This window comes from Loxodonta africana, chromosome 5, assembly GCF_030014295.1.
Source record: "Loxodonta africana isolate mLoxAfr1 chromosome 5, mLoxAfr1.hap2, whole genome shotgun sequence".
Taxonomy (NCBI): Eukaryota; Metazoa; Chordata; class Mammalia; order Proboscidea; family Elephantidae; genus Loxodonta; species Loxodonta africana.
The window spans coordinates 157,692,163-157,718,817 of record NC_087346.1 but is presented as its reverse complement, the minus strand read 5'-3'; the positions used below and the strand labels follow the sequence as shown (position 1 = coordinate 157,718,817).

At 39.2% G+C, this 26,655-nt stretch overlaps 1 protein-coding gene across 1 annotated transcript in view; it reads left to right on the top strand.

Moving 5' to 3' along the window:
* The window catches only part of POLN (DNA polymerase nu), a 236,393-nt gene that overhangs the window by 27,260 nt on the left and 182,478 nt on the right, over positions 1–26,655 (top strand). The window contains exons 2-3 of the mRNA XM_003411340.3: positions 6,391–6,470; positions 24,794–25,297. Coding sequence (XP_003411388.3) covers positions 6,391–6,470; positions 24,794–25,297 — 584 coding nt within the window. The remainder of the gene's footprint in view (positions 1–6,390; positions 6,471–24,793; positions 25,298–26,655) is intronic.

The following is a 26,655-nucleotide window of genomic DNA, read 5'->3' as shown; positions in this document are numbered from 1 at the left end:
GAAGTAGCTGACTTGATTTCTGTGTGTTCCATCTGGCAAGATCCATGTGTATAGTCGCCGTTTACATTGGTTGAAAAAGGTATTTGCAATGAAGAAGTCGTTTGTCTTGCAAAATTATATCATTTGATCTCTGGCATTGTTTCTATCACCGAGGCCATTTGAAGAGGTAGCATATGATCAGGAGCCAATGGTACTGAAGGAAGAAGTCCAAGCTGCACTGAAGGCATTGGCGAAAAACAAAGCTCCAGGAATTGACAGAATATCAACTGAGGTGTTTCAACAACACTCGTCTATGCCAAGAAACAAGGAAGACAGCTTTCTGACCAACCAGCTGGAAGAGATCCATATTTCATGGCTATTCCCAAGAAAGGTGACCCAACTGAGTGCGAAAATTATAGAACAATATCGTTAATATCACACTCAAGCAAAATTTTGCTCAAGATCATTCAAAAGCGGCTGCAGCAGTATATCGACAGGGAACTGCCAGAATTTAGGTTGGATTCAGAAGAGGACGTGGAACCAGGGATATCATTGCTGATGTCAGATGGATCCTGGCTGAAAGCAGAGAATACTAGAAGGATGTTTACCTGTATTTTATTGACTATGCAAAGGCATTCAACTGTGTGGATCATAAGAAATTATGGATAATGTTGCAAAGAATGGAAATTCCAGTACACTTAATTGTGCTCATGAGGAACCTGTATGTAGATCAAGAGGCAGTTGTTCGGACAGAACAAGGGGATACTGATTGGTTTAAAGTCAGGAAAGGTGTGTGTCATGGTTGCATCTTTTCACCATACCTATTCAATCTGTATGCTGAGCAAATAATCTGATAGGCTGGACTATATGAAGAAGAGTGGGGCATCAGGGTTGGAGGAAGTCATTAACAACCTGAGTTATGCAGATGACCCAGCCTTGCTTGCTGAGAGTGAAGAGGATTTAAAGCACTTACTAATGAATATCAAAGACTACAGCCTTCAGTATGGATTGCACCTCAACATAAAGAAAACAAAAATCCTTACAACTGGACCAGTGAGCAACGTCATGATAAATGGGAAAAGACTGAAGTTGTCAAGGGTTTCATTTTACTTGGATCCACAATCATCAGCCATGGAAGCAGAAGTCAAGAAATCAAAAGATGGATTGCATCGGGCATTGGGCTGCAAAGGACCTCTTCAAAGTGTTGAAGAGCAAAGATGCCATCTTGAAGACCAAGGTGTGCCTGACACAAGTCATGGTATTTTCAATCACATCATATGCATGTGAAAGCTGGACAGTGAATAAGGAAGACCGAGAAGAATTGACACCTTTGAATTGTGGTGTTGGCGAAGAATACTGAATATACCATGGACTGCCAAAAGAACAAACAAATCTGTCCTGGAAGAAGTACATCCAGAATGCTCCTTAGAAGCAAAGATAGCGAGACTATGTCTCACATACTTTGGTCATGCTATCAGGAGGGATCAGTCCCTGGAGAAGGACATCATGCTCAGTAAAGCAGAGAGTCAGTGAAAAAGAGGAAGACCCTCAACGAGGTGGATTGACACTGTGGCTGGAACAATAGACTGAAGCATAACACGGATCATGAAGATGTCCAGTCACCAGGACTGGACAGTGTTTCATTTTCTTGTACATAGGACCTCTATGAGTCAGAACTGAATCAACAGCACCCAACAACAACAACAATAACGACAACATGTGTGCATCAAGTATTTTTTGTTTTCTTCACTAATAAAATATAAAATTTTCTTCACTAATAAAATATAAAATGTAAACAGGGGTAGTGGATTTTTATTTGTACGTGTGTTAGTTGTATCACGTTAGGCACAAGTATGACTTTGTAATTGTCTTTATTTAGAGATTATATGTGGTTTAAGGAGGAGTGCATAGGTGCCAAGTTGACAAGATGTGGACTGTCATGTTTAAGGTTTTATTTCAAGTTGGCTGGGCCGTGATTCTCAGTTGTTTGGCAGTTATGATGTAGTTTGGAGTTATGTAATGATGTAATCATCTCCATGATGAGATATACTGTAATGTAATCACCTCGGTGATGAGATCTGCTATGGGTAGCGAGTCAGCTGAAAGGGAGTTTCCTTGGGGATGGAGCCTGCATCAAATACATATGGACTTTCTGGCAAACCTTGCTGGCTTTTGCTCTGCTCTGGATCCAGACTCTGACTCGTCATCATCTGACCTCTGGTTCTTGGAACCTGTCTTCTTATCTAGTGCTGCTATAACAAAAATACCACAGGTGGATGGCTTTAACAAGCAGAAATTTCTTCTCTCACAGTTTAAGAGGCTAGAAGTCTGAATTCAAGGTGCCAGTGTCAGGGGAACGGTTTCTCTCTGTGTCGGCTCTGGGAAAGCTCCTTGTCATCAGCCTTGCCCAGCTTATCAGTGTAGGGACCCCAGGTCCAAAGGATTTGCTGTGTTCCTGGCTCTTCTTTCTTTGTGGTAATGAGGTCCCTCTCCTTTCTGCTCAATTCTCTTTTTTATTCTTGAAGGAGCTTGACTCAAGATAAAACCTAATCCTGTAGATTGAGTTCTGCCTCATTAACATAACTGCCTCTAATCCTGTCTAATTAACATCATAAAGGTTAGGATTTACAATACATAGGATAATCACATCAGATCACAAAATGGTGAACAGCCACACAATACTAGTGTCATGGATTGAATTGTGTCTCCCCAAAATATGTTTCAACTTGGTTAAACCATGATTCTCAGTATTGTGGTGTTGTCCTCCATTTTGTGATTGTGATTTTCCTTTGTGTTATAAATCCTAATCTCTGCCTGTGGTTAATGAGGCAAGATGAGAGGATAGGCTGGGATTGTAACATCCTTAGTAAGGTCACATCCATGATCCCATATAAAGTGAGTTTCCCTGGGATGTGGGCTGCACCACCTTTTATCTTACAAGAGATGAGTGGGAATTGGGCAGAAAGTAGAGGACCTCATACTATCAAGAAAGCAGCACTGGGGGCAAAGTAACTCCTCTGGACCTGGGTTCCTACATGGAGAAGCTCCTAGTCCAGGGGAAGATTGATGACAAGGACCTTCCTCCAGAGCTAACAGAGAAAGCCTTTGCCTGGAGCTGATGCCTTGAATTTGGACTTCTAGTCTACTAGGCTGTGAGAGAATAAACTTCTGTTTGTTAAAGCCATCCACTTGTGGTATTTCTGTTACAGCAGCACCAAATGACTAAGACAACTGGAAATCGTGGGCTAGCCAAGTTGACACACATTTTTGGGGGACATAATTCAATCAATAACAGAATTTGAGTCAGTAGCCTACTATTTTCCTTGCTGATGTTGTGTTCATCAGCCCCCGCAGCTACATGAGTCAGGAAAAGCCTCCAGCCTGATGCGTGACCTCTGGACTTGGGACTTTTCAGCATCTACAGCTGGGTGAGCCATTTTCTTGATATAAATCTCTCTGTATACATATATATACATGCATGCGAAAGCTGGATAATGAATATGGAAAACCAAAGTGGAACTGATGCCTTTGAATTATGGCGTTGACGAAGAATACTCAGTATAGCACAGACTGCCAAAAGAACGAACAAATCTGTCTTGGAAGAAGGATATCCAGAATGCTCCTTAAAAGTTAGGATGGGAGGACTTCATCTCACATACTTTGAACATGTTATCAGGAGGCATCAGTCCCTGCAGAAGGATATCATGCTTGGTAAAGTAGAGGGTCAGTGAAAAAAAGGAAGGGCCTCAACAAGATGGATTCACACAGTGGCTGCAACAATGGGCTTAAGCATAACAATGATCATGAGGATGGTGCAGGACCCGGCAGGCAGTGTTTTGTTCTGTTGTGCATGGGATTGCTATGAGTTGGAATTGACTCGAGGGCACCTAACAACAACATATATATACATGCTTCACTGGCTTTTCTTCTCTAGAGAACTCAGCCTAAGACTATGTATGTGTGTGTGTGTGTGTGTGTGTGTGTGTGTGTGTAAATATAGCCTTAGGTTTTAGTTCAAACTGAACACACTTGTGTAACCTGCACCCATATCAATAAACAGAACATTGCCAACATCCCCAGAAGCTCATTGTATGCTTTGTTTGGGTCATTATTCCTCCTCACAACTCCCAAGGGTGATATATATATTTTTAATTTTAATAAGCATTGACAGTTTGCTATCCAAAAATGTTCTAACAATTCACGTTTTTATCATCATTACATGATACTATCTCTTACTCTACATTTCCAATTATATTTAATTTGCATTTCCCTGACTATTACTGAGTTTGTTAGATTGTGTCTGCTGTTTGGTTTTGCTCTTTTGTGTATTGTCTATCATTTACTGTTTTTCTCTTGGGTTGTCTTTTCTTGTCAATGTATAAGAGCTTGTTGTATGATATAGATGTTAACCCTTTGTCATTTTGGTCCAAATATTCTTCCCAATGCATTCTTTTCTTTCAAATTTAGTTGTAGTTGTACCAGCTCTATTTATTAGCCTGTCCTTTTCAAAGGATAATTGATTTCAAAGATGAAATACCATCTTTGTTGTATATTAAATTCTCGTAAGTCCTGGGATCAGTTTCTGGATTGTCTGTTCTGTTGTAGAAGTCTTTTAGTCTATTCTTATTCAAATACATGTTGATTTGATTACAGTGATTTATAGTATATTCTGATAAAGTGGTAAGGCAAAGTCTTTTTTTTAACTTATATTTCTTGCCTATTTTCAGGTATTTGGTCTTTCATATATACTTTGAAATTATTTTATTCAATTAAAAGAATCCTGCAGGGCCTCTAATTGGAATTTTGTTAAATTTATATTTGGAAAAATGAAACATTTTGTGATACATTTTTGCAGATCTTAGTGTATGCTATTTCATATGGTTTCAAGTTTTCTTCATTTAGGGCTGTCTTAGGCTGGCTTCTCTAGAGAAGCAAAACCGGTGAAGCACGTGTGTGTATATATATAATCTATGTATACGTATGTATATACGTAGACATATATGAACACATATACATATGTTGTTAGATGCTGTCGAATTGGTTCCAACTCATAGCAACCCTACCTTCAACAGAACCAAACACTGCAGGGTCCTGCGCCATTATGCTTGAGCCCATGTCAGGCCGGAGGCTTCTCCTGACCCATGTAGCTGCAGGGGCTGACAAAGCCAAGATTGACAGGTAAGCTGGCAGGCCACTGGCTGACAGGCTGCGGAGGCTGATGAATCCCAAGATCGGCAGGTAAGCTGGCAGGCCGCTGGCTGACAGGCTGCGGAGGCTGATGAATCCCAAGATCGGCAGGTAAGCTGGCAGGCCGCTGGCTGACAGGCTGCGGAGGCTGATGAATCCCAAGATCGGCAGGTAAGCTGGCAGGCCGCTGGCTGACAGGCTGCGGAGGCTGATGAATCCCAAGATCGGCAGGTAAGCTGGCAGGCCGCTGGCTGACAGGCTGCGGAGGCTGATGAATCCCAAGATCGGCAGGTAAGCTGCTAGCTCAACTTCCAAGAACCGGAGAGCAGATGAACAGGAGCCACCTGCAGGATCCAGAGAGAGCAAGAGCCAAGGAGCTTTGCCAGAAAGTCCACTTATATTGGATGCAGGCCACACCCCTTTTCAACTTATTGGCTGCTCATAGAAAATCTTATTGTGGAGGTCCTTATATTTTATCAGATCTCATTATGGAGGTGATTACATCATTACATAGCTGCAAAACTATACCATAACTGCCAAACTACTGAGAAACATGGCCCAGCGAAGTTGACACACAGCCTTAATCATGACAAGGGCCCTGTGCCTTTCTTGTTAAATTTGTCTTGAGTACAACTTTTTTTCCTATTGTTAATGAAAAAATTTCCTCCCATTTGCGTTTGTTGGTTGTTATTGCTACTATGGAGGGAACTTATGTCAGAGCAGGTGAGCGCACAGACTCCAGAGTCATACTGCTTGAGGTTGAATCCTTCTTCTTTCACTTACCATCCAGCTTAGGTATATTAAAAGTAAAACAAAATCTAAATCAGAAATTTGTATTAATGGTGTTTTATGGAACCTCTCATTGTTCCATTACAATGTTACTCAGTCTAAGAATTTCCTCAAACCTTTAATATTTATAAGATTCCTATAAAATGTTGACCTTGAGTTTTCAGAATGAAGTATTCAAATGCAAATGCCATGTAATAATTTTCAATAAACATTGCATGATTCCATAGATCTATCGCCAATTAATTTGAAGATACTTTACATAAATGCTTACTGCATTGGCAGCATACATTTTGTTTATAAATTTTATTGCATTGTTTTAAGTAAGTTAATAATGAGTAAGTAGCATGACTGTAAGGTCTGTTTTCAATGTTTAACTTATTATATGAGTTAAATTTCATTGTTTCTTTAATGCTCCGTGTTTTTTTTTTTTTTAAGCTGCAGAAGTGACGTGCAAATCCAGTGTTAAGTCTTCAGTGCTACTTGAAGATGGAAAGAGTCAGTCACTGGAAAAAAAGGTAGACCATTGTAAATATGAATAATTATAACCCTCCTAAGGAGCCCTGGTAGTGCAGTGGTTAAGTGCTCAGCTGCTAAGTGAAAGGCAGGCAGTTTGAACTCGCCCAGCAGTTCCATGGGAGAAAGACCTGCCATTCTGCTTCCGTAAAGATTACAGCCTATGGGGCAGCTGTACTGTCCTGTAGGGTTGTTATGAGTCGGAATCTAATTGATAGCACATAACAACAACAACATAGAAACCCAAAACCAAACCCATTGCCCATAGGGTTTCTAAGGCTGTGATATTTATGGAAGCAAGACTGCCATTTCCTTCTCCCACAGAGTGGCTGGTGGGTTTGAACCACAGACCTTTTTGATTAGCAGCTGAGCGCTTTAACCACTGCTCATCCAGGGCTCCTTAAAAACAATGCAACCCTCATTTATTCAGCAAATACTTAGGTATCTGCTATATGCTGGGCACTGAGGATACGAAGGTCGAAAAAGGACTTCTTCCTCTCAGGATCTTATAGTCTAATTTGATGAGGGAAAGGGGAAGACAGAGAAGCGCAGCAGATCTCTGCAACACATCGTAGTGAGTGGTAGACGTAAGGACAGAGTGTTCTGGGAATAACAGGAGGGACATCTAACTCAGTTTTTGTGTTGTTTCCTTTTGCTTTTTTCTGGGTGTTGGGGAGAGAAGTCTGGGACATTCTTCTGAACTGTGAAAATTATAACTGAGTTGAGATCTAAAGGATGATTAGGAGCTGGTCGGCCTAAAGAGCCCCACCTTTAGAGAGCTGGGGAAGAACACCGAGAGCTGGGAACTTTGGGGTAGTGGAAATAGCAGTTGAGACAGGCTGGGGTACAAAATTCACTGTAGGTGAATTATGTAGGTTGGGCTAAAGAGGAGTGATAAAAACCCAAAAAAACCAAACCCAGTGCTGTTGAGTCAATTCCGACTCATAGCAACCCTATATAGCAGAAGTCGTATCACCAAAGACCTTGTATGTGAAATCGTGCTGGAGACAGCATAGAGGTCAAGAACGTGGACTCTGGAGTCAAACTACCTGTGTTCAAATCCCAACCTAACATTATCAGCTTAAACTCTCTGTAGTAAAATGAGGATATAATACAACCCATCTCGCAGGTCTTCTCTCAGATTAATAGAGTAATAATTGGCCTCTAGAGTGGAGAGAGGGGCGTAGTTGACAGAGAAGAGACTGTGTGGTCCTTTGTAAATGAATGGAAATTGTATAAATTGTATATAAATGAATGGAAATTTCTAGTGACTGGAAATTATATATTTCAGTGGTTTTCAACCATGCTTCTTAAGTCCTCAAGGCAGAGGTCTTCACGTTTTTTTTGTTCCCTTTTCCTCAAAAGCATTTTGAAATGCCATACACCAACCCCCAGCCTATTTTTAAGTTGACACCTAATATATTCTTCACAACCAAGGTCAAGAAGGGAGAGTGTTGACATGTCATGGGGTTGGTAACCAGTGTCATAAAACAATATGTGTACTAACTGTTCAATGAGAAGCTAGTTTGTTCTGTAAACCTTTATCTAAAGTACAATAAAAAAAAGAAATGTTCAGTAAGAAAAAAAAAATTCATCCAAATGTAAATAGTTGCAGAGGATATAATTTCTAGTGTATTGTTAATATTGACATTTTAAAAACTGCTTTATCACTGTTTCAAATATATTAAATTCTAAGTAACTGCACTCTGGCAATTTGATAGCCACAATCATCCATTTTATAAAAATACATAAGCAAGCTCTTCTTTAACAGTCTGAACTTTTATATTTTTATTTTACTCCTTCAACTTCCTTTTATACTCCTCCACAGATTTTTTAATGTAATAAAATTTTATGTTTGAAAGTTATTGCCTGAAAACCACGTAATATCTCTAATAAAAACATGAATATAAAGTTAAATTTTCTGTGACCATATGATTCTGTTAAAAATTTTCCTTCAAGATGATTTAAAGTTTCACTAGTACATAATTGTTTAAAGCAGCATAAATATATTACAAATTTTGAAAAAATAATTAAACATTTAAAATGGAATTTTATGCACAGTGAATCATATAATGAGATGAATAGGCATGGCTTTTCCTCTGTGGATTTGTGAATGAATATCGCGCGTTGCTGGAAGGAGACAGGAGGAAAATGGCTGCTTAACCGTTCTTTTATTTTTGGTAGATACAAGTTTTCAGAAATTTTATGAAAGTAGAAGGTAATAGATGAAATTTGGTTATAGCATTGACATTCAATTCTTTTAAGCTTTCCCCAGTTATTTGAAAAAAAAAAAAAACCCCTAAATTAAAGATACATTTTAATTGCTTATTCTCTGACAACTTTTAGGCTTTCTTTAATTTTGTGGAAAGGAAAGAATGAGAATCAACCTGACTTGCAAAAAGATTTTTAGTTATTATTAGAGTCATTTGCTTTCTCAGGTGTTCAAAAATACAGCAAAAAGTTTTTATCAAGACTTAACAGGTGACTAGTAACTGTTACTCTTTGATGTGGAGATCTTGACTCTGCTCTCCTGATAGCCTCAAAAAGTATTGGGAAAAGGGAAGTGTTAATTTCAGTACACATTTCTTAATACAGTACCCTTTTTTAAATATAATTTTTATTGTGCTTTAAATGAAAGTTTACAAATCAAGGACAGTCTCTCACACAAAAAACCATATACACCTTGCTACACACTCTCAATTACTCTCCCCCTAATGAGACACCCCGCTGTCTCCCTCCACTCTCTTTTTTAGTGTCCATCTCGCCAGCTTCTAACCCCCTCCACCCTCTCATCTCCCCTCCAGGCAGGAGATGCCAACATAGTCTCAAGTGTCCACCTGATCCAAGAAGCTCACTCCTCACCAGCATCCCTCTCCAACCCATTGTCCAGTCCAATCCATGTCTGAAGAGTTGGCTTTGGGAATGGTTCCTGTCCTGGGCCAACAGAAGGTCTGGGGGCCATGATCACCGGGGTCCTTCTAGTCTCAGTCTGACCGTTAAGTCTGGTCTTCTGAGAATTTGGGGTCTGCATCCCACTGCTCTCCTGTTCCCTCAGGGGTTCTCTGTTGTGTTCCTTTTCAGGGCGGTCATCTGTTGTAGCCGGGCACCATCCAGTTCTTCTGGTGTCAGGATGATGTACTCTCTGGTTCATGTGGCCCTTTCTGTCTCGGGCTTGTAATCGCCTTGTGTCCTTGGTGTTCTTCATTCTCCTTTGATCCAGGTGGGCTGAGACCAATTGATGCATCTTAGATGTCTGCTTGCTAGCGTTTAAGACCCCAGACGCCACTCTTCAAAGTGCGATGTGGAATGTTTTCTTAATAGATTTTATTATGCCAATTGACTTAGATGTCCTCTGAAACCATGGTCCCCAGACCCCTGCCCCTGCTACGCTGGCCTTCGAAGCATTCAGTTTATTTAGGAAACTGCTTTGCTTTTGGTTTAGTCCAATTGTGCTGACCTCCCCTGTACTGTGTGCTGTCTTTCACTTCACCTAAAGTAGTTCTTACCTACTATCTAATTAGTGAATACCCGTCTCCCACCCTCCCTTCCTCCCCTCTCTCGTAACCACAAAAGAATGTTTTCTTCTCAGTTTAAACTATTTCTCAATTTCTTAAAATGGTGGTCTTATACAATATTTGTTCTTTTGCAACTGACTAATTTCACTCAGCATAATACCTTCCAGGTTCTGCCATGTTATGAAATGTTTCACAGATTCCTCACTGTTCTTTATCAATGCATAGTATTCCATTGTGTCAATATACTATAATTTATTTATCAATTCATCCGTTGATGGGCACCTTGGCTGCTTCCATCTTTTTGCTATTGTAAACAGTGCTGCAATAAACATGGGTGTGCATATATCTGTTCGTGTAAAGGCTCTTATTTCTCTAGGATATATTCCAAGGAGTGGAATTGCTGGATCATATGGTAGTTCTACTTCTAGCTTTTTAAGGAAGTGCCAAATCGATTTCCAAAGTGATTGTACCATTTGACATTCCCACCAGCAGTGTAGAAGTGTTCTGATCTCTCCACAGCCTCTCCAACATTTATTATTTTGTGTTTTTTGGATTAATGCTAGCCTTGTTGGAGTGACATGAAATCACATGGTAGTTTTGACCTGCATTTCTCTAATGGCTAATGATCGTGAACATTTCCTCATATATCTGTTAGCTACCTGCATGTCTTCTTTAGTGAAGTGTGGAGTCATATCTTTTGCCCATTTTTTTCACTGGGTTATTTGTCTTTTTGCAGTTGAGTTTTTGCAGCATCATGTAGATTTTAGAGATCAGGCGCTGATCAGAAGTGTGATAGCTAAAAACTTTTTCCCAGTCTGTAGGTAGTCTTTTGACTCTTTTGGTGAAGTCTTTGGATGAGCATAAGTGTTTGATTTTTAGGAGCTCCCAGTTGTCTAGTTTTTCTTCTACATTCTTCATAATGTTTTGTATACTGTTTATGCCATGTATTAGGGCTCCTAGCGTTGTCCTTATTTTTTCTTCCATGATCTTTATCGTTTTAGATTTTATATTTAGGTCTTTGATCCATTTTGAGTTAGTTTTTGTGCATGGAGTGAGGTATGGGTCTTGTTTCATTTTTTTGCAGATGGATATCCAGTGATGCCAGTACCATTTCTTAAAGAGGCTGTCTTTTCCCCATTTAACTGTTTTGGGGCCTTTTTCAAATATCAACTGCTCATATGTGGATGGATTTATGTCTGAATTCTCAATTCTGTTCCATTGGTCCATGTATCTGTTATTGTACCAGTACCAGGCTGTTTTGACTACTGTGGCTGTATAATAGGTTCTAAAATCAGGTAAAGTAAGGCCTCCTACTTTGTTCTTCTTTTTCAGTAATGCCTTATTTATCCGGGGCCTCTCCCTTCCATATGAAATTGATGATTTGTTTTTCCACCTCGTTAAGGAATGTCCTTGGGATTTGGATTGGAATTGCGTTACATGTATAGATCACTTTTGGCAGAATAGACATTTTTATAATGTTAAGTCTTCCTATCCACGAGCAAGGTATGTTCTTCCACTTATGTAAGCCTCTTTTGGTTTCTTACAAAAGTGTACTGTAGTTTTCTTTGTATAAGTCTTTTACATCTCTGGTAAGATTTATTCCTAAGTATTTTATCTTCTTGGGGGCTACTAAATGGCATTGATTTGTTGATTTCCTGTTCAATGTTCTTTTTGTTAGTGTAGAGAAACGCAACTGATTTTTGTATGTGTATCTTGTATCCTGATACTCTGCTGAACTCTTCTATTAGTTTCAGTAGTTTTCTGGAGGATTCCTTAGGGTTTTCTGTGTATAAGATCATGTCATCTGCAAATAGAGATACTCTGACTTCTTCCTTGCCAATCTGGATGCCCTTTATTTCTTTATCTAGCCTAACTGCTCTGGCTAGGACTTCCAGCACAATGTTGAATAAGAGTGGTGATAAAGGGCATCTTTGCCTGGTTCCCAATCTCAGTGAGAATGTTTTCAGGCTCTCTCCATTTAGGGTGATGTTGGCTGTTGGCTTTGTATAAATGCCCTTTATTATGTTGAGGAATTTTTCTTCTATTCCTGTTTTGCTGAGAGTTTTTTATCATGAATGAGTGCTGAACTTTGTCAAATGCCTTTTCTGCATCCATTGATAAAATCATGTGATTCTTGTCTTTTGTTTTATTTATGTGGTGGATTACATTAATTGTTTTTCTAATGTTGAACCATCCCTGCATACTTGGTATGAATCCCACTTGGTCATGGTGAATTATTATTATTATTTTTTTTATTAACTTTTATTGAGCTTCAAGTGAATGTTTACAAATCAAGTCAGTCTGTCACATATAAGTTTATATACATCTTACTCCTTACTCCCACTTGCTGTCCCCCTAATGAGTCAGCCCTTCCAGTCTCTCCTTTCGTGACAATTTTGCCAGCTTCCAACTCTCTCTATCCTCCCATCCCCCCTCCAGACAGGAGATGCCAACACAGTCTCAAGTGTCCACCTGATATAATTAGCTCACTCTTCATCAGCATCTCTCTCCTACCCTCTGTCCAGTCCCTTTCATGTCTGATGAGTTGTCTTCGGGGATGGTTCCCGTCCTGTGCCAACAGAAGGTTTGGGGACCATGACCACCGGGATTCCTCTAGTCCTAGTCAGACCATTACGTATGGTCTTTTTATGAGAATTTGGGGTCTGCATCCCACTGGTCCCCTGCTCCCTCAGGGGTTCTCTATTGTGCTCCCTGTCAGGGCAGTCATTGATTGTGGCCGGGCACCAACTAGTTCTTCTGGTCTCAGGATGATGTAGGTCTCTGGTTCATGTGGCCCTTTCTGTCTCTTGGGCTCTTAGTTGTCGTGTGACCTTGGTGTTCTTCATTCTCCTTTGCTCCAGGTGGATTGAGACCAATTGATGCATCTTAGATGGCAGCTTGTTAGCATTTAAGACCCCAGACGCCACATTTCAAAGTGGGATGCAGAATGTTTTCATAATAGAATTATTTTGCCCATTGACTTAGAAGTCCCCTTAAACCATGGTTCCCAAACCCCCGCCCTTGCTTCGCTGACCTTTGAAGCATTCATTTTATCCCGGAAACTTCTTTGCTTTTGGTCCAGTCCAATTGAGCTGACCTTCCATGTATTGAGTGTTGTCCTTCCCTTCAGCTAAAGCAGTTCTTATCTACTAATAAATCAGTAAAAAACCCTCTCCCTCCCTCCCCACCTCGTAACCTCAAAAGTATGTGTTCTTCTCCGTTTTTTCTATTTCTCAAGATCTTATAATAGTGGTCTTATGCAATATTTGTCCTTTTGCCTGTGACTTATTTCCCTCAGCATAATGCCTTCCAGATTCCTCCATGTTATGAAATGTTTCAGAGATTCGTCACTGTTCTTTATCGATGCGTAGTATTCCATTGTGTGAATATACCACAATTTATTTACCCATTCATCTGTTGACGGACATCTTGGTTGCTTCCAGCTTTTTGCTATTGTAAACAGAGCTGCAATAAACATGGGTGTGCATATATCTGTTTGTGTGAAGGCTCTTGTATCTCTAGGGTATATTCCAAGGAGTGGGATTTCTCGGTTGTATGGTAGTTCTATTTCTAACTGTTTAAGATAACTCCAGATGGATTTCCAAAGTGGTTGTACCATTTTACAATCCCACCAGCAGTGTATGAGAGTTCCAATCTCTCCGCAGCCTCTCCAACATTTATTATTTTGTGTTTTTTGGATTAATGCCAGTCTAGTTGGTGTGAGATGGAATCTCATCATAGTTTTAATTTGCATTTCTCTAATGGCTAATGATTGAGAGCATTTTCTCATGTATCTGTTAGCTGCCTGAATATCTTCTTTAGTGAAGTGTGTGTTCATATCCTTTGCCCGCTTCTTGATTGGCTTGTTTGTCTTTTTGTGGTTGAGTTTTGAGAGAATCATGTAGATTTTAGAGATCAGGTGCTGGTTGGAGATGTTATAGCTGAAAATTGTTTCCCAGTCTGTAGGTGGTCTTTTCACTCTTTTGGTGAAGTCTTTAGATGAGCATAGGTGTTTGATTTTTAGGAGCTCCCAGTTATCTGGTTTCTCTTTATCATTTTTGGTAATGTTTTGTATTCTGTTTATGCCTTGTATTAGGGCTCCTAGGGTTGTCTCTATTTTTTCTTCCATGATCTTTATCATTTTAGTCTTTATGTTTAGGTCTTTGATCCACTTGGAGTTAGTTTTTGTGCATGGTGTGAGGTATGGGTCCTGTTTCATTCTTTTGCAAATGGATATCCAGTTATGCCAGCACCATTTGTTAAAAAGACCATCATTTCCCTAATTGACTGACACTGGTCCTTTGTCAAATATCAGCTGCTCATACGTGGATGGATTCATATCTGGTTCTCAATTCTGTTCCATTGGTCTATGTGCCTGTGGTTGTACCAGTACTAGGCTGTTTTGACTACTGTAGCTGTATAATAAGTTCTGAAATCAGGTAGAGTGAGGCCTCCCACTTTCTTCTTTTTCAGTAATGCTTTGCTTATCCGGGAGTTCTTTCCCTTCCATATGAAATTAGTGATTTGTTTCTCTATCCCCTTAAAATATGACATTGGTATTTGGATTGGAAGTGCGTTATATGTATAGATGGCTTTTGGTAGAATAGACATTTTTACTATGTTAAGTCTTCCTATCCATGAGCAGGGTATGTTTTTCCACTTAAGTATGTCCTTTTCAATTTCTTGTAGCAGAGTTTTATAGTTTTCTTTGTATAGGTCTTTTACATTCTTGGTAAGATTTATTCCTAAGTATTTTATCTTCTTGGGGGCTACTGTGAATGGTATTGATTTAGTTATTTCCTCTTCGGTGTTCTTTTTGTTGATGTAGAGGAATCCAAGTGATTTTTGTATGTTTATTTTATAACCTGAGACTCTTCCAAAGTCTTCTATTAGTTTCAGTAGTTTTCTGGAGGATTCCTTAGGGTTTTCCATGTATACGATCATGTCATCCGCAAATAGTGATAGCTTTACTTCCTCCTTGCCAATCTGGATACCCTTTATTTCTTTGTCTAGCCTAATTGCCCTGGCTAGGACTTCAAGTACGATGTTGAATAAGAGTGGTGATAAAGGGCATCCTTGTCTGGCTCCCGTTCTCAAGGGAAATGCTTTCAGGTTCTCTCCATTTAGAGTGTTATTGGCTGTTGGCTTTGCATAGATGCCCTTTATTATGTTGAGGAATTTTCCTTCAATTGCTATTTTGGTAAGAGTTTTTATCATAAATGGGTGTTGAACTTTGTCAAATGCCTTTTCTGCATCTATTGATAAGATCATGTGGTTTTTATCTTTTGTTTTATTTATGTGATGGATTACATTAATGGTTTTTCTGATATTAAACCAGCCTTGCATACCTGGTATAAATCCCACTTGATCAGGGTGAATTATTTTTTTGATGTGTTGTTGGATTCTATTGGCTAGAATTTTGTTGAAGATTTTTGCATCTATGTTCATGAGGGATATAGGTCTAAAATTTTCTTTTTTTGTAATGTCTTTACCTGGTTTTGGTATCAGGGAGATGGTAGCTTCATAGAATGAGTTGGGTAGTATTCCGTCTTTTTGTATGCTTTGAAATACCTTCAGTAGTAATGGTGTTAAGTCTTCTCTGAAGGTTTGGTAGAACTCTGCAGTGAAGCCGTCTGGGCCAGGACTTTTTTTTGTTGGAAGTTTTTTGATTACCGTTTCAATCTCTTTTTTTGTTATGGGTCTATTTAGTTGTTCTACTTCTGAATGTGTTAGTTTAGGTAGGTAGTATTTTTCCAAGAATTTATCCATTTCTTCTAGGTTTTCAAATTTGTTAGAGTACAGTTTTACATAGTAATCTGAAATGATTCTTTTAATTTCATTTGGCTCTGTTGTGATGTGGTCCTTCTCGTTTCTTATTCGGGTTATTTGTTTCCTTTCCTGTTTTTCTTTAGTCAGTCTAGCCAATGGTTTATCAATTTTGTTAATTTTTTCAAAGAACCAGCTTTTGGCTTTGTTAATTCTTTCAATTGTTTTCCTGTTCTCTAATTTATTTAGTTCAGCTCTAATTTTTATTATTTGTTTTCTTCTGGTGCCTGATGCGTTCTTTTGTTGCTCAGTTTCTATTTGTTCAAGTTGTAGGGACAGTTCTCTGCTTTTGGCTCTTTCTTCTTTTTGTATGTGTGCATTTATCGATATAAATTGGCCTCTGAGCACTGCTTTTGCTGTGTCCCAGAGGTTTTGATAGGAAGTATTTTCATTCTCGTTGCATTCTATGAATTTCCTTATTCCCTCCTTGATGTCTTCTATAACCCAGTCTTTTTTCAGGAGGGTATTGTTCATTTTCCAAGTATTTGATTTCTTCTCCCTAGTTTTTCTGTTATTGATTTCTAGCTTCATTGCCTTGTGGTCTGAGAAGATGCTTTGTAATATTTCGTTGTTTTGGATTCTGCAAAGATTTGTTTTATGACCTAATATGTGGTCTATTCTAGAGAATGTTCCATGTGCGCTAGAAAAAAAAGTATATTTTGCAGCAGTTGGGTGGAGAGTTCTGTATAAGTCAATGAGGTCAAGTTGGTTGATTGTTGTAAGTAGGTCTTCCGTGTCTTTGTTGAGCTTCTTACTGGATGTCCTGTCCTTCTCCGAAAGTGGTGTGTTGAAGTCTCCTACTATAAATGTGGAGGCGTCTATCTCACTTTTCAATTCTGTTAAAATTTGATTTATGTATCTTGCAGCCCTGTCACTGGGTGCGTAAATATTTAATATGGTTATGTCTTCCTGATCAATTGTCTCTTTTATCATTATATAGTGTCCTTCTTTATCCTTTGTGGCGGATTTAAGTCTTAAGTCTATTTTGTCAGAAATTAATATTGCTACTCCTCTTCTTTTTTGCTTATTATTTGCTTGATATATTTTTTTCCATCCTTTGAGTTTTAGTTTGTTTGTGTCTCTAAGTCTAAGGTGTGTCTCTTGTAGGCAGCATATAGATGGATCGTGTTTCTTTATCCAGTCCGTGACTCTCTGTCTCTTTATTGGTGCATTTAGTCCATTTACATTCAGCATAATTATAGATAAATAAGTTTTTAGTGCTGTCATTTTGATGCCTTTTCATGTGTGTTGTTGGCCATTTCATTTTTCCACATGCTTTTTTGTGCTGAGACGTTTTTCTTAGTAGCTTGTGAGATCCTCATTTTCATAGTGTTTAATTTTATGTTTGTTGAGTCGTTACGTTTTTCTTGGCTTTTTTCTTGAGTTATGAACTTGATATTCCTTTTCGTGGTTACCTTGTTATTTACCCCTATTTCTCTAAGTAAAAACCTAACTTGTATCGTTCTATATCGCCTTGTATCACTCTCCATCTGGCAGTTCAATGCCTCCTATATTTAGTCCCTCTTTTTGATTATTGTGATCGTTTATCTATTGATTTCCATGATTTCCTGTTATGTGAATTATTTTGTTTATTTATTTAGTTTTTAGAATTAATCTTAATTTGTTTTTGTGCTTTCCCTATTTGAGTTGCGTTGATATCAGGACGGTCTGTTTTGTGACCTTGTATTGTGCTGGTACCTGATATTATTGGTCATCACGCCAAACAATCTCCTTTAGCATTTCTTGCAGTCTTGGTTTAGTTTTTGCAAATTCTCTAAACTTGTGTTTATCTGTAAATATCTTAATTTCTCCTTCATATTTCAGAGAGAGTTTTGCTGGATATATGATCCTTGGTTGGCAGTTTTTCTCCTTCAGTGCTCTGTATACGTCGTCCCATTCCCTTCTTGCCTGCATGGTTTCTGCTGAGTAGTCTGAACTTATTCTTATTGATTCTCCCTTGAAGGAAACCTTTCTTTTCTCCCTGGCTGGTTTTAAAATTTTCTATTTGTCTTCGGTTTTGGCAAGTTTGATGATAATATGTCTTGGTGTTTTTCTTTTTGTATCAATCTTAAATGGGGTTCGATGAGCATCTTGGATAGATATCCTTTCGTCTTTCATGATGTCAGGGAAGTTTTGTGTCAGGAGTTCTTCAACTATTTTCTCTGTGTTTTCTGTCCCCCTCCCTGTTCTGGGACTCCAATCACCCGTAAGTTATCCTTCTTGATAGAGTCCCACATGATTCTTAGGGTTTCTTCATTTTTTTAAATTCTTTTATCTGATTTTTTTTCAGCTATGTTGGTGTTGATTCCCTGGTCCTCCAGAAGTCCCAGTCTACATTCTAATTGCTCGAGTCTGCTCCTCTGACTTTCTATTGTGTTGTCTAATTCTGTAATTTTATTGTTAATCTTTTGGATTTCTACATGCTGTCTCTCTATGGATTCTTGCAACTTATTAATTTTTCCAGTATGTTCTTGAATAATCTTTTTGAGTTCTTCAACAGTTTTATCAGTGTGTTCCTTGGCTTTTTCCGCAGTTATCCTAATTTCATTTGTGATATCTTTAAGCATTCTGTAAATTAGTTTTTTATATTCTGTATCTGATAATTCCAGGATTGTATCTTCATTTGGGAAAGATTTTGATTCTTTTGTTTGGGGGGTTGGAGAAGCTGTCATGGTCTGTTTCTTTATGTGGTTTGATATGGACTGCTGTCTCCGAGCCATCACTGGGAAACTAGAATTTCCAGGTAATCAGCTAAAAAAAAATGCAGTCAGATCCCTATCAGAGTTCTCCCTCTGGCTCAGGGTATTCGGGTGTTAATGAAGCCGCCTGGGGAGGGTGGGGGAGGGATCAGAGAGCTAGGAGTGTAGCACCACAGAATGTAGAGCTGATCCCCGCGTTCACGCTCCGCCGCCGTCTGCCAAAATCCCAGCGGGACGGCTCCCCGGCTGGGATGCTGCTCTTCCCGCTCCGAGACCTGTCACTTCCTCCCGGGGACTTCTCCCTCCGGTTTGCCACACCGCTCGCGCGAACTGGGTGGGCGTCACCCGCACGACCAGGTGGGCCCGCCCCCTGGGTCAATTCAGGGGAATATAACTGATCCCCGCGCTCACACCCCGCCCACTTTAGCCAAAATCCCAGCGGGACGGCTCCCCGGCTGGGACGCTGCTCTCCCCGCTCCAAGACCAGTCACTTCCTCCCGGGGACTTCTCCCTCCAGCGCGCCGCACCGCACACGTAAACTGGGTGGGCGTCCCCCTCACTAACGTGTGGGCCCCGCTCCGGGTCGCTTTAGGGAAATATAGCTGATCCCCCCGCTCGCGCCACGCCCGCTTCCCGCCAATCTCCTGGCGGGCTCCCCAGCTGGGATGCTGCTATTCCCGCTCCAAGATCAGTCACTGCCTCCCGGGTGCTTCTCCCACCGACTGCGCCGCTACGCTGCCCGCACCAACCAGCTCGACTTCCTCCCGGGATGAGTTCGGGGGGGTAGGGCTGGGCCCCTTGTCTGTGCCATCTGCCCCCCTGGGCTCTGCCCCAGATCGGGCTCCGAAGGTCACCTGCCTGGTACGCTGGTTCCTAGTTCTGAAAACAGTCACTGTCTGCCCGTATTTGTTCGTTTTCCGTCTCTAAGTCTGTGTTTGTTGTTCAGAGTTCGTAGATTGTTATGTATGTGATCGATTCACTTTTTTTTCTGAGTCTTTGTTGCAAGAGGGATCCGCGGTAGCGTCCACCTAGTCCGCCATCTTGGGCCCGCCGTTTGTGAATTATTTTTTTGATATGTTGTTGAATTCTATTGGCTAGAATTTTGTTGAGGATTTTTGCATCTGCATTCATGAGTGATATAGGTCTATAATTTTCTTTTCTTGAGGTATCTTTACCTGGTTTTGGTATCAGGGATATGGTGGGTTCATAGAATGAGTTTGGTAGTATTCCTTCCTTTTCTATGTTGTGAAATACCTTTAGTAGTAGTGGTGTCAACTAATCTCTGAACGTTTGATAGAACTCTGCAGTGAAGCCGTCCGGACCAGGGCTATTTATTGTTAGGAGTTTTTTGATTACCTTTTCAATCTCTTCTTTTGTTATGGGTCTATTTAGTTTTTCTACCTCTGTCTGTGTTAGTTTAGGTAGGTAGCGTGTTTCTAGGAATTCATTTCTTCTAGGTTTTCAAATTTGTTTGAGTATAGTTTTTCATAGTAATCTGATATGATTCTTTTAATTTCAGTTGGGTCTGTTGTGATATCGCCCATCTCATTTCTTATTTGGGTTATTTGCTTCCTTTCCTGTTTTTCTTTTGTCAGTTTGGCCAGTGGTTTATCAATTTTGTTGAGTTTTTCAAAAAAACAGCTTTTAGTCTTGTTAATTCTTTCAATTGTTTGTCTGTTTTCTTTTTCATTTAGTTCAGCTCTAATTTTATTATTTGTTTTCTTCTGGTGCCTGTGGGTTTCTTTTGTTGTTCTCTTTCTATTTGTTCAAGTTGTAGGGATAATTCTTTGATTTTGGCCCTTTCTTCTTTTTGGATGTGTGCATTTCTTGATATAAATTGGTCTCTGAGCACCACTTTTACTGTGTGTCCCAGAGGTTCTGCTAGGAAGTGTTTTCATTCTCATTGGATTCTCTGAATTTCTTTATTCCATCCTTAATGTCTTATATAATCCAGTCTTTTTTGAGCAGGGTATTGTTCAGTTTCCAAGTGTTTGATTTCTTTTCCCTGCTTTTCCTGTTATTGATTTCCACTTTTATTTCCTTATGGTCAGAGAAGATGCTTTGTAATATTTCAATGTTTTGGATTCTGCTAAGGCTTGCTTTATGACCTAATATGTAGTCTATTCTAGAGAATGTTTCATGTGCACTAGAAAAGAAAGTATACTTGGTTGCTGTTGGGTGGAGTGTTCTGTATATGTGTATGAGGTAAAGTTGGTTTATTTTGGCATTTAGATCTTCCGTGTCTTTGTCGAGCTTCTTTCTAGAAGTCCTGTCCTTCACCAAAAGTGGTGTGTTGAAGTTTCCTACTGTTATTGTGAAGCTGTCTATCTCACTTTTCAGTGCTGATGGAGTTTGTTTTATGTATCTTGCAGCCCTGTCATTGGGTGCGTAAATATTTAATATGGTTATATCTTCTTGGTGTATTGTCCCTTTAATCATTATATAGTGTCCTTCCTTATCCTTTCTGATGGATTTAACTTTAAAGTCTATTTTGTCAGAAATTAATCTTGCCACTCCTGCTCTTTTTTGATTGTTGTTTGCTTGATATATTTTTTTCCATCCATTGAGTTTTAGTTTGTTTGTGTCTCTAAGGTGTGTCTCTTGTAGGCAGCATATAGACAGATATTGTTTTTTAATCCATTCTGCCACTCTCTGTCTCTTTATTGGTGCATTTAGTCCATTCACATTCATGGTAATTATGGATAGGTATGAATTTAGTGCTATCATTTTGATGTCTTTTTTTGTGTGTTGACCGTTTCTTTTTCCCATTTGATTTTATGTGCTGAGTAGATTTTCTTTATATATTGTCCTTTCCTCATATTTGCTGTTGTTGATTTTGTTTCTGCTGAGTCTGTATTTTTCCCTTGTATTTTATTTTGATGAGTAGAATAGTTTGTCTCCTTTGTGGTAACCTTATTACTTACCCCTATATTTCTAAAGTTAATACTTTTATTTCTTTGTATCAGTGTATTTTCCTCTCTGTATGGAAGGTTTATGATTACGTTTCTTAGTCCCTCTTTATTATTTTAATGTTGTCTTCTTTTATATAATAACATCCTGTTACCCGGTTTTTTTTTTTTTTTTTTTTTAATAATCTTGCTTTATTTTTTTGGATTTCCCTGTCTGGGTTGACTTCTGGTTGCTCTGCCCAGTGTTCTAGTCTTGGGTTGATACCTGATATTATTGAATTTCTAACCAAAGAACTCCCTTTAGTATTTCTTGTAGTTTTTATTTGGTTTTTACGAATTCCCTCAACTTGTGTTTATCTGGAAATGTCTTAATTTCACCTTCATATTTAAGAGACAGTTTTGATGGATATATGACTCTTGGCAGGCAGTTTTTTCCTTCAGTTTTTTAAATATGTCATCCCATTGCCTTTTTCCCTGCCCGGTTTCTGCCGAGTAGTCTGAGCTTATTCTTATTGGCTCTCCTTTGTAGGTGACTTTTCTTTTATCCTTTGCTGCTCTTATAATTCTCTCTTTATCTTTGGTTTTGGCAAGTTTAATTATAATATGTGTTGGTGACTTTCTTTTAAGATCTTCCTTATGTGGAGTTCAATGAGCATCTTGGATTGATATCTTCTCATCTTTCACAATATCAGGGAAGTTTTCTGCCAACAGATCTTCAACAATTTTCTCTGTATTTTCTGTTATCCCTCCCTGTTCTGGTACTCCAGTCACTTGTAGGTTATTTCTCTTGATAGATTCCCACATGATTCTTAAGGTTTCTTCATTGTTTCAAATTCTTTTATCTGATTTTTCTTCAAATATATTAGTGCTAAGTGATTTATCTTCGAGTTCAGAAATTCTGGCTTTTACTTGCTCAATTCTGCTCCTCTGACTTTCTAGCGAGTTATCTAATTCTGTAATTTTATTGTTAACCTTCTGAGTTTCTGATTGCTCTCTGTCTATGGATTTTACCAGCTTATTAAGCTTTTCATTATGATCCTGAATAATCTTTCTGATTTCTTCAGTTGCTTTATCTGTGTGTTCCTTGGCTTGTTCTGCGTATTGCCTCATTTCCTTCCTGATGTCTTGAAGGGTTCTGTATATTCAACTTTTGTATTCTGCGTCTGGTAGTTCCAGGGATGCACTTTCATCTAAAAGATCCCTGGATTCTTTGTTTTGAGAGCCTGTTGAGGTGATCATGGTCTGTTTCTTTATGTGACTTGATATTGACTGTTGTCTCCGAGCCATCTAAAAGTTATTGTATTAGTTTATGCTTGTTTACTGTGTCGTAGCTGCTTGGTTTGTTTTGTTTTGGTATACCCCTATGGGTTTCTTGAGTGAGCTAGCTTGATTATTTTTTGCCTTTGGAGCTCTGGTGTCCTGTCCCCAGCTGGCTAGAGCTGTTATAAGGTATATCAGTCTAGGAGTCTATTCAGTTTTCTTATATGAATTCAGCTCAGGTTTCTAGGTAGCTGATCATCAAGTGTGTGGTACAGGCTCTGTCCTACAGTCTTAGAGGGGCACGGGTGATTGGCATATATACCAGTATCTGATTGCAGTAGGGGGTCATGCTCTGAACAAGGCAGGGGGCTGAGAACCGACCCCTGAGTGTCTCTGAGGAAAACGTGTCTCTGTTCCCTAGAGCGTGCTGGTGGGTGTGTTCTGTAGAAGGGATCCTGGGCGGCCAGAGTTTTTGATTTTAAGGACTGGGAGGTACCAGTGATCCATGGACCCCTGTCGTGGGTGGCTGGGTGACCTGAGTGGAGCAACCAGTCCTTATGTCCCTGATGTGGGTAGGTGAGGACCTTGTTTAACAGGCAAAGCAATGTCAGACTTCAAACACCCACCTCTCCACTGAATAGCTGAAATGGTTAGAGTTTGCCAACAAGGGCCTATTCTCCTGAAATAGGCCCACACAGGTCCATGCAGAAGGGAAAGGTGCTCAAGGTCCACGGATGGTTTATGCCTGGATAGGAGCTGCTTCTGGCTTGAGCTCCTCCGGTTAATGGAGCTAGCAAATTATCTTTACCAACATTGCAAATTTTTTCCTTTCCCAAGGCCAGGAAGATGGCTCTAGGTGCTCACCAGAGTCTATCTCAGGCCCAGGGACTCAGCCACTGAAGCCGGCTTGGGGGTGGCGGGGTGCGGGGGGGGGGGCGCAGTTAAATATATGCAAGTACTTAGCTTTTGCCAAGAGCACCGTTCTCCTCAGGTTCCGGAGGTATGAGTGGGTTGTGTGGCTGGCTGCTTCTCCCTGAGGAAAGTCCGGCTCAATGCTAGTACCAACCCCCCGCCACCACCTCTCCGGAATGGTGCCTGAGGGCTCCTCACGATTCAGGTCTGGTAACTCCTCTCCACTTCTGATCGGCTTCTTCGTCCCCCGTCCCTTTGTTCGTTGTCTAAGCTTGCCTTTGATGCTCAGGGCTCCCAGGTTGTCACAAATATACTCGTTTCACTTGTTTTTTCGGGTCTTTGTTGTAAAGAGGGCTCACTGGATGTGTCTGTCTAGTCTGCCACTTTGGCTCCACCGAATACAGTAAGTTTTTAAGATAAATTTCTTTTAATACGTTTATATGTATATATTTGTCAGAACCTTGGAGAGCTAGGTCATTCAGTTAATGAAAAGGTTGGCCAAATAATCGGATTGGCAAATCACATCCTCGTTGTCAAATCAGGCAGCCAAATTAGATTTGTTTTATGTCTGAGAAACGACTTCGTATTTGAATTAAAATAAGTGTGTTAATATGTGTTTGGGAGAATATTCTGAAAACAAATGAGAAATAAATTATGGAACAAGTGTTGTTGGAAAGATTACTAAAAGATTAAAATGATGCAAATCTCATTATTTATTCATTTTATAACTTATACAAACAAAATATTTTCTCGTTATTTACTTTTTAACAGTACAGTGCAGTATCTTGCTAAGTAAGTTATTTATGAAGCAAAGACTTTGATAGGAGGCATGATTTTTCTTCAGTAAGCCTGTGTATGTCTTTGTACTGAACTTTGGTGTTTGCGTTTTAGAAATAAGAACCATATATTTAAAAATCAAAACTAATTGTGGTAAAATATTTATAACATAAAATTTACCATTTTAAGTGTACAATTCATTAGTATTAAGTGCCCTCACAATGTTGTGCAACCATCATAACTATTTCCTGAACCTCCCTGTCACCCCAAACAGAAACTCAGTACTCATTAAGCAATAACTCCCCATTCTTCCCTGCCCCTGGTCACCTCTAATCTACTTTTGTCTCTATGAATTTGCCTGTTTTAGATTCCTCATACTAGTGGAATCGTACAATATTCTAATGAAACACTCTCCATTTTTCCATAGACCCTTATTTCTTTAACAAGCCAGACATCAAGAACTTCCATCAAGTTCCCTCCTCAGTTGGCCAGTGTCAGCCTCACAAATCAGCTGTCTCCTGAGCAAAAGCAGAAGAGCGTCAGCTCATTGGCTCTTTCCAATTGTTCAGTTCCATGGTGTCATCAAGAGGCTTCAGTTCTACAGAAAATGGAGCATAAAAGAAAGCATTCCCTAAAAGAAAATTTCAATGAAAATGAAAATAAGGAAAGCATGAGTCTTAAAAGAAAACATATTACATCTAATAATTTATCAGAAACAACAAGTAAACATAGGACATTGGAGGAAGATGAGGAGGAGGCTGAAGGCTGCCTAAATTCTGGAAACTCAAGTGCATTTGAAAACCATTTGTGTGATATTAGGTATTTGGAGGATTTGGAGAAAAACCAGCTGATTGAAATGCTCAAACAGGCAGCAGCCCTGGTGGTAACTGTGATGTATAAGGATGGTTCAACCCAGCTAAGAACTGACCAGGTTAGTGTGAGTTTTTTTTGTTTTGGTCTTTGTTTTTCGGTTTTTTGAGAGTGGGGGGCGGCATAAAAGAAGATCATTTTCAGATGCCTGGTTTTGATAGGAGAGCTAGAAATAAGATTTTAAGCCTTTGTTTTTCCTCCAGTGGCGGTTGACAGTATCCCAAAAGCTACTGTGTACTTCAACAGGTGGTAAGATTACTTATAACCTAATTTTAGCTGGTATTGGTTATGTTTATAGTGTTTATATAAACATTCTATGTTCTGTATCTTAAAACCGAATAAATTTTGTGTTTTTACAATTAATTTTAAAAAAACAACCTGTGATATGGTATTTAAATTATGAAATATCCGTTGATTTTTTTCAGTGAAATATATGTAAGAAAACAAATATTTTTTATTCACATTTATAATTTTGTTATATTTTATTTCATAAGAAAGTAGCCTGCATATGATTCTCTCCAACCAGACACACAGCCCCTTTAGAGAAGGGACTCTGTTCTCCTTATCACAGTATCCTCAGTACCTAGTACAGTGTCTCTAGCTTTGATGTTTATTTTAGCCCTCAAAATAACTGCACAAAACCTGGTTATATAGCATTGGATCATAGTGTATGAAGCATATACTTTGAAGTTAGAGACATACATGGGTTTAAATTGCACATACCTACCTTGAGCCTTGGAAAGATTCTATAAGCTTTCTGGGCTCATTTTCCTTGTCTTTAAAATAGGTGTAATAAATAGCTAATAAATTCATATAGAATTGTCATAAGAATTAAGCACTTACTTTCATAAGTGAAGCAGCATGGTGTAGTATAAAAAATTTGGATCTTAGAGTTCAGCAGGTGTTGGTGTGAACCCCATGCCAGCCCTTATTAGCTATGTGAATTTAGGTAAGTTGCCCAGCCTGTCTCAGCCCAGATTCCTTAGTTGCATAATAATATTTATTCTCAGGATATGAAATCCACAGTGGAGTACCTGCCATGGAAATAAAAGAACTGAGATTGTCCTTTGTAAGTTAAACCTTAAGATCAATCAGTAATTGATCACACCAAAAATAAAAAATATGGAATAGCTTCTAATCCAGATGTTCTTGACTGTGCCCAGATTGAATATTAAAATTTTGTTAAGAAATTTTATATCTATATTCATGAGGCATATGGGCCTGTAGGTTTCTCTCCTTGTAATGTCTTTGGTTTTGGTATCAGGGTAATGCTGATCTCCTAAAGTAAGTTGAGAAGTAGTCCCTCCTTCCTATGTTCTTGAAGAGATTGTATAGAATTGGTGTTAATTCTTCTTTAAATGTTTAGTAGAAGTCTGTGGTGAAACCATCTGGGCCTGCAGATTTATTTTCTGGAGTTTT